We start from the raw sequence: 9,000 nt of genomic DNA on the forward strand, positions 1-9,000 counted from the left end.
GGGACGCAAGCAGTTTAGACAAGCAGGTGCTGCGAGTGAGCAGATCTGGAGTCCTGGGAGCAGTTTTGTTCCTGTTATTGAACGAAAGATACTTTTTCGTAAGAGGCAGTTCTGAAAATGTTAATGAGGATAATTTCAAGAATGGAGGGATTATCTTCTGAGCAATGATGAAACAGGTTGGGATTCTGATGACTGGAGTGTAAAAGAATAACAGAAGGTCTCATTGAAATATGTAGAATTCTTAAGGAGCTTGCAAGTATAAATGATAAGAAGATACTTCTCAACATGGCAGAGTGCATTGGATACTTCTGCTTTCACCTGAAAATGGGAGCACTCATAATTTTAATAGAAATTCTCGATCCCATCCATGTAAACCTTCAAATTCCAGTTCAGTGGTTAAAAGCTGCTGCAACATTTTTCTTGTCTGTTCTGCTTTGAATGGTCCCACAGGGCGTAGCCTCAGAATAAAGGAGTGTCAATTTCTGAGTGAGATGAGGAGTGATTTCTAAGGTTGGTGCAGTGGCTCAGCTGTTAGCACTGGTGCCTCTCAGCACAAGAGACCTCGGTTCACTTCCACCCTCGGGCGACTGCCTCTGTGGAGTTTGCACATTCTCCCTGTGTCTGTGTGGGTTTTCTCTGGGTGCTCAGATGTCCCCTCACAGCCCAAAGATGGGCAGTCTAGATTCATTGGCTGAACTGAAAAGGCAATAGCATCCAGGGATGGGCAGGCTAGCTGGTATAGCCATGGGAAATGTGGGGTTAGAGGGGTGGGTCTGGGTGGGATCATCTTCAGAACGGCAGTGTGGACTAGATAGGCCAAAATACCTGCTTCCATAGCATAGGGATTCTATTTTCTTAGAGGGTTGTGAGTGTTTGTAAATCTTTGCTGCAGACAGGGCAGTGGGGCAGAGTACTTGTGTATTTTTACAGCTGGGATAGACAGATTCTTGATGACAGCGGCAGGCATTTAAGGCAACTCAAACATACACCTTCTGACAAATGTTAATGATAAAGGAGAAATACAGGAACATGTGAATTTGGAACAAGAATAGGCCATTAGGCTCTTTGAACCCATTCCCCCCTTTTATTGGCATCATGGCTGATCTGAACGAGGTCTGATATCCTGCCTGCATTCCACAGATCTCAACTCCCTATGTATCCAAAATCCACCTTTCTTAATTTTATAGACCCAACCCCCACTACCTTGGGGGAAGTGGATTCCACAGAGTAGCCAAACTCTGAAAGATAAATAAAACTCCTTATCTCTGCTTGAAGTTGGAAAATACTTATTCCCCAACTGTATCAATTAGTTTTAATCTCCCCCATCAAGAGGAAACCTCCCCCTGCTGTCCCACTTTATTCAGTTCCCTCAAAATCTTACCTGTTTAAATAAGACCTCCTCACATCCATTTGGATCTTAATGGAAATTGACATAATCCTTCTTTGCAAAACAAAATTTACTACCAGAATGAGGAAAGTGAATCTCTCTGAGCTGCTTTGAAAGCAATAGTATTTGTTTTCTTGCAATAGGGAAACCAAATGGTGCAAAGTGAGAACCAATTTTCCGTAATACTGCTGAAATTCCCTTCGACTTGTTTCCATGACAGAGACAATGAGTTTCCGATAAGATGTCACTGAACTTAATATTGGACATGTCCAGAATTACCAACAGCACCCAACAGTCTCGCAATTCCCTCCTGCAGTATCCTAGATATTATCCACGCACATCTCTGCAGGGCATTTTGAAACGTCTCATGATCTGGATTTTCTTTTCAGCGAACCTGACGACTGTGCTGATTCTATGCCAAGGGAAGTGCAGCCTTTCCAAAGGAATCTCTCGCTACATGATGGCCATGGCAATGGGAGACCTAATGGTACTTACCTTCAACGTGATTGTGAGCCAGATTGTCAGGTATCATTTCCCGAGCTCCCTGCTGAGTTACACTCCTGCTTGCCGATTGAGTGCTTTCCTGCAAGGGCTGAGCCTCCAGCTCTCCATCTGGTTTACCATAATCTTCACCTTTGACCGTTTTGTAGCAATTTGCTGCCACAGACTAAAGGTGAGGTATTGTTCTGAAAGAACGGCCAACGTGGTTATATCAATTGTGAGCGCTCTTAGCATTGCGGTCAACATTCCCTTGCCTTTTCGCTATGAGCCTGCTTACATTCTGAACAATGTACAGTGGGGCTGCCGTACCATTACTGGTTACCTGACTTCACCAACCTGGGCAGCTCACCGCTGGCTCACCAATATCTCAAACATGTTTCTTCCTATTCCCCTGCTGCTACTGTTGAATTCTCTCACTGCCCGGCACATCCTGGTGGCCAGCAGGGCCCGCCAGGCTCTGAAAAGCACCAGTATTGGTGCTGGGAAGATGGACGGAGACCCCGAGCTGAAGAGCCGGCGAACCTCTATCATTCTGCTCTTCTCCATCTCTGGCTGCTTTGTGTTGCTGGCGACGCCCATCACTGTGATCGATATCTGTGTCGGTGTCACTCAGACAGTGGCTTTCCAAGGTGCAAGCTCACTCTATTTGGCAATCAGGGCGACATTCCTGCTGATGTGCACCAGCTCCTGCACAAACACATGTATTTACGCAATGACCCAGAGGAGATTCAGGGCGGAGATGAAGAATGTGCTGAAATCTTCCTATTCTCTGCTCTGTCAGCTACACAAATAGCTTTCACTTACGGGGGGAGGTGGTGAACTAATGGTAACCTCATTGGACCAGTAATCTAGAGCCCAAAGCTAATATTCCGCAGACACAGTTTCAAATCCCACCATGGCAGTGGCTGAATTTTTCATTTAATAAAAAAGCAAGCCTCACGGTGACCGTATCATAATTCATGATTGTAAAGCCTGAAAGTTAATTTTAATCTTTTGTAGAATGTACTTCGAGGACGAATTCTGCTATCTTTACCTGCTCAGTGCTACATATGGTTGATTCTTCACCGTCCTCTGGGCAATAAATGCCAACTAGCTAGTGATTTTCACATCCCCGAATTAACAAAATAAAAAGACATTTATAAAAGTAAAGCACTGAATTGTACAACATCTTTTTTATTGAAACTCTCGGTGTCAGATGTCTTCATGGTATGGAAGAGTCTAGTTGGTTTCTGAATTACCCACACAATTTGAACAATTTTACGTCAATGAACATGTATTGTATATTAATTTGGTGTTAAGGATTATGTGGTGTAGCGATAGTGTTCCGACCTCTGATCCTGAAGGACTGACTTACGCCCCAGCTTTTTCAGAGGTGTGTTATATCACAACTGACCAGGTTGGCCCAAGTAACCAGAAGATACAACTTTACAACACAGGAGGGGTCCCTTCAGCCCATGCAAATCTGTCGCCAAATGAAACTAATCCCTTCTGCCTGCTTTCAGTCCGTAATCCTTCCATTTCTTGCATATTGATGTGTTTATCGAAAAGTCCCTTAAATGTACTTGTTCTATCTGCTTCCACCACCACTCTTGTCAGTGTGCTCCAGAATCCTACCACTCTCTGCGTAAAAACCTGGCGCCTCACACCTCCTTTGAACTTTCCATTGTACAGTAAAGCTACACCAGAGGTCAGCAAGGTTACAATTGCAGAGTTTGTTGTGGCTCTGGGGGATACTTTAGCAGTTTGGTTGTTGAGGAAATTCATTGCAATAATACAAGATGCAAACTCCTGTGACTATAAAGCAGGATATGCCACATTGTGTTTCTTTTCATTTTGAATCGAATAGATTGAATGGATAGCGGCAGTCCTAGTGATGAAGCGTTGGCACAGCGTTTGTAAGAGCAATCATTTATTGTTCTAGAAGTAGTAGATGCTGGTATCAAGATAATATGGATGGCTAACTAAAACTGTGAGATTGAATGTCAGAGTTACTGAAGTTTGAAAGATGCTGTCCTAAAAGCCTTGCTCAGTTGTTGCAGTGCGCCTTATAGATGGTACACACTGCTGCATAGCTGTGTTTGTGGTAGAGGGAGTGAATTTCAAAGGTTTCCGATGTTGCATCAATACATCCCGACAATCAGCCCAAGCCTGAATGTTGCCCAAGTCTTGTCACACATCAACATGGATTGGTAGTTGGAGTTTAATTTAGGTAAGTGCAAAATATTGCATTTTGATGAGACAGACCAAGGTGAGCTGTTGCAGTTAATGGTAGGCCCTGGGGAGTGTTTTTGAACAGGGCTAGGTATGCAAAATCGTGGATTCTTGAATACAGTGTCACTAGTAGACAAGTTAGTGAAGAAGACATATGGCATACATCACTTCATAGGTTAGAGCACAGAGTATAATATTTGGACATCATTTTGCAGCTGTACAGGACATCAGTATGGGCAAATGTGCAGTATAGCACACAGTTCTGTACACCCTGTTATAGGTATTGCATTATTAAAATGGAAATGGTGCTGAAAAGAATTTAAAAGGAGTGTTTGAGTTACAAGAAGGGACTGGATAGGCTGGAACATTTTTCCTGGAACTTAGAAAGGCTGAGGGGTTACCATTTCAAGGGTTATGAAATAATGAGTGGCGAAGATTGGCTATTCACCTAATGTGTTTTTCCCAAGATATGGGACTCCGAAGCTTGATAGCATATGTTTAAGATGAGAGAGGAATGATTTAATAGGGCCCTGATGGGCAATTTTCTTACACAGAAGATTGTGCGACTGTGGAATGAGAGTAAGAGGAAGTGACAGAGGTGAGTACAATTACAACCATTTAAAAGATATTTGTACAGGCACTTCTATTTTCAGGAAGTATCTGAAACTGAGGTAGAGGTCAGGGGAAAGTTCAGGGCAAAAAGAGAAATCTGTTCATCAAGCTTCAAACCGAAAGTGTGAAAAGCTGTTATTGGTTGGTATTTTAATATTATTTCAAGTTGAATAAAACTGATGTTGACACAGTGAATTGGAAAGTTTTAAAAGAAAAGGGCGATAGATGCTGGCGGAACACTATGTTTCAAAGGGCAGATAACGGGAAATGAGAGACTTGTCTCCAGAGATAAAGTATGAAGCATGGCAATGTTTCAAAGAGCTTCATCAGATGCAATGTGTTCAAATGGCCCCATCTCTGTGCTCCAATTTGAAAAAAAAGTGAATGTCTTCTGGAAAGTATCAAATTAAACATCCTGGATCTGAATAACCACAGAATATTGAACATAGAACATTACAGCGCAATACAGGCCCTTCAGCCTTCAATGTTGTGCTGACCTGTGAAACCAATCTGAAGTGCATCTAACCTACACTATTCCATTATCATCCATATGTTTATCCAATGATTATTTAAATGCCCTTAAACTTGGCAAGTCTACTACTGTTGCAGACAGGGCATTCCAAGCCCTTACTACTCTCTGAGTAAACAGCCTATCCCTGCACAATCTTCTGTGCAAGAAAATTGCCATCCGTCCAATATCTATCATCCCTCAATGTAAAGCTATGTCTCCTCGTGCTAGTCATCACCGTCTGAGGAAAAAGGCTCTCGCTGCCCACCCTAAATAATCCGCTGATCATCTTGTATGTCTCTATTAAGTCACCTCTTAATCTTCTTCTCTCTAATGAAAACAGACTCAAGTCCCTCAGCCTTTCCTCATAAGACCTTTCCTCCATACCAGGCAACATTTTGGTAAATCTCCTCTGCATCCTTTCTAATGCTTCCACATCCTTCTTATAATGTGGTGACCAGAACTGTACGCAATACTCCAAGTGTGGCCGCTCCAGAGTTTTGTACAGCTGCAACATAACCTCATGGCTCTGAAACTCAATCCCTCTACCAATAAAATGTAGCACATTGTATACCTTCCCAACATCCCTATCAACTTGGGTGGCAATTTTCAGGGATCTATGCACATGGACACTGAGATCTCGCTGCTCGTCAAGAATCTTAACATTAGCCCAGTACTCTGTATTCCTGTTACTCTTTCCAAAGTGAATCACTTCACGCTTTTCTGCATTAAACTCCATTTTCCACCTCTCAGCCCAGCTCTGCAGCTTATCTATGTCCCTGCGTAACCTGCAACATCCTTCCGCGCTATCCACAACTCCGCTGACTTTAGAGTCATCTGCAAATTTACTAACCCATCCTTCTATGCTCTCATCCAGGTCATTTAGAAAAATGACAAACAGCAGTGGCCCCAAAACAGATCCTTGTGGTACACCACTAGTAACTGAGCTCCAGGATGAACATTTCCCATCGACCACCACCCTCTGTCTTCTTACAGCTAGCCAATTTCTGATCCAAACTGCTAAACCATCCTCAATGCCATGCCTCCATATTTTCTGCAATAGCCTACCATTGGGAACATTATCAAATACTTTGCTGAAATCCATATACGCCACATCAACCGCTTGACCCTCATCTACCTGTTTGGTCACCTTCTCAAAGAACTCAATAAGATTTGTGAGGTACGACCTCCCCTTCACTATCCCTAATCAAATTGTTCCTTTCTAGATGATTATAAACCCTATCTCTTATCATCCTTTCCAACACTTTGCCCACAACCGAAATAAGGCTCTATAATTACCAGGGTTGTCTCTACTCCCCTTCTTGAACAAAGGGACAACATTTGCTGTCCTCCAGTGTTCTGGCAATATTCCTGTAGACAATAACAACATAAAGATCAAAGTCAAAGGCTCTGCAATCTCATCTCTATCTTCCCAGAGAATCCTAGGATAAATTCCATTCAGCCCAGGGGACTTATCTATTTTCACACTTTCTAGAATTGCTAACACCTCCTCTTTATGAACCTTAACCCCATCTAGTCTAATAGCCTGCATCTCAGTATTCTCCTCGACAACATTGTCTTTTTCATGTGTGAATACTGACGAAAAATTTTCATTTCGCTCCTCTCCTATCTCTTCAGACTCCATGTACAACTTCCCATTACTGTCCTTGACTGGTCCTAACCTTACCCTAGTCATTCTTTTATTCCTGACATACCTATAGAAAGCTTTAGGGTCTTCCTTGATCCTATCTGCCAAAGACTTCTCATGTCCCCTGCTGGTTCTTCTTTATTCTCTCTTTAGGTCCTTCCTGGTTAACATGTAACTCTCAAGCGTCCTAACTGAGCCTTTATGCCGTGTCTTTACATAGGCCTCCTTCTTCCTCTTGACAAGAGATTCAGCTTCTTTAGGAGACCACTGTTCCCTCACTTGACCACTTCCTCCCTCCCTGACAGGTGCATACTTATCAAGGACATGCAGTGTCCTTGAACAAGCTCCAAATTTCAATTGTGCTCAGCCCCTGGAGTTTCCTTCCCCAACACATGCATCCTAAGTCTTGCCTAATCACCTAATAATTGCCTTTCCCCCAGCTATAACTCTTGCTCTGCAGTATATACCTATCCCTTTCCATCGCTAAACTAAACATAACCAAATTGTGGTATCACTGAAGTGCTCGCCTACTTCCAATTCTAACACCTGGCCTGGTTCATTACCCACCAAATCCAATGTTGCCTTCTCTCTTATATAATAAAATGTGAGGCTGGATGAACACAACAGGCCAAGCAGCATCTCAGGAGCACAAAAGCTGACGTTTCGGGCCTAGACCCTTCATCAGAGAGGGGGATGGGGTGAGGGTTCTGGAATAAATAGCGAGAAAGGGGGAGGCGGACCGAAGATGGAGAGAAAAGAAGATAGGTGGAGAGAGTATAGGTGGGGAGGTAGGGAGGGGATAGGTCAGTCCAGGGAAGACGGACAGGTCAAGGAGGTGGGATGAGGTTAGTAGGTAGATGGGGGTGCGGCTCGGGGTGGGAGGAAGGGATGGGTGAGAGGGAGAACAGGTTAGGGAGGCAGAGACAGGTTGGACTGGTTTTGGGATGCAGTGGGTGGAGGGGAAGAGCTGGGCTGACTGTGTGGTGCAGTGGGGGGAGGGGACGAACTGGGCAGTGCCACAATGATGCCACCCGAAGGTTGCAGGAACAGCAACTTATATTCCGCCTGGGAACCCTGGAGCCTAATGGTATCAATGTGGACTTCACCAGTTTCAAAATCTCCCCTCCCCCCACCGCATCCCTAAACCAGCCCAGTTCGTCCCCTCCCCCCACTACACCACACAGCCAGCCCAGCTCTTCCCCTCCACCCACTGCATCCCAAAACCAGTCCAACCTGTCTCTGCCTCCCTAACCTGTTCTTCCTCTCACCCATCCCTTCCTCCCACCCCAAGCCACACCTCCATCTCCTACCTACTAACCTCATCCCACCTCCTTGACCTGTCCATCTTCCCTGGACTGACCTATCCCCTCCCTACCTCCCCACCTATACTCTCTCCACCTATCTTCTTTTCTCTCCATCTTCGGTCCACCTCCCCCTCTCTCGCTATTTATTCCAGAACCCTCACCCCATCCCCCTCTCTGATGAAGGGTCTAGGCCCGAAACGTCAGCTTTTGTGCTCCTGAGATGCTGCTTGGCCTGCTGTGTTCATCCAGCCTCACATTTTATTATCTTGGATTCTCCAGCATCTGCAGTTCCCATTATCTCTTGCCTTCTCTCTTGTTGGCCTATCTACAGACTGTGTCAGGAAATCCTCCTATACACATTGGACAAAAACTGACCCATCTAAAGTGCTCGGACTATAGTGTCTCCAGACAATACTTGGAAAGTTAAAGACCCCATAACAACTACCCTGTTACTTTCACTCCTATCCAGAATCATCTTTGCAATCCTTTCCTCTACATCTTTGGAACTTTTCGGAGGCCTGTAGAAAACTCCCAACAGGGTGACCTCTCCTTTCCTGTTTCTAACCTCAGCCCATACTACCTCAGTAGATGAGACCTCATCAAACATTCTTTCTGCCACTGTAATACTGTCCTTCACTAACAGTGCCACATCTCCACCTCTTTTACCACTTTCCTTGATCTTACTGAAATATCTAAACCCTGGAACCCAAGCATGCTCAATGTCAACGTTTGCAAGGAAAAGGTGAAAATGATTCACAGCATGCTTTGCAACTTGAATGGTGGTCCGTTGGCTGGATAACTGCTACCTCTAGACATCCATGTCAGTTCA

The 9,000-nt window shown here is 44.3% G+C and overlaps 1 protein-coding gene across 1 annotated transcript; it reads left to right on the top strand.

Annotated features, from left to right (window-relative positions):
• The first annotated feature begins 1,628 nt into the window (after nucleotides 1-1,628).
• On the top strand, nucleotides 1,629-2,681 carry LOC125446310 (probable G-protein coupled receptor 139). Its single transcript, XM_048519788.1, has one exon. It carries the CDS (start codon nucleotides 1,629-1,631, stop codon nucleotides 2,679-2,681), a length of 1,053 nt encoding a protein of 350 aa, XP_048375745.1.
• Nucleotides 2,682-9,000: the final 6,319 nt, after the last annotated feature.

Source organism: Stegostoma tigrinum, chromosome 34 (assembly GCF_030684315.1).
Source record: "Stegostoma tigrinum isolate sSteTig4 chromosome 34, sSteTig4.hap1, whole genome shotgun sequence".
Lineage (NCBI taxonomy): Eukaryota > Metazoa > Chordata > Chondrichthyes > Orectolobiformes > Stegostomatidae > Stegostoma > Stegostoma tigrinum.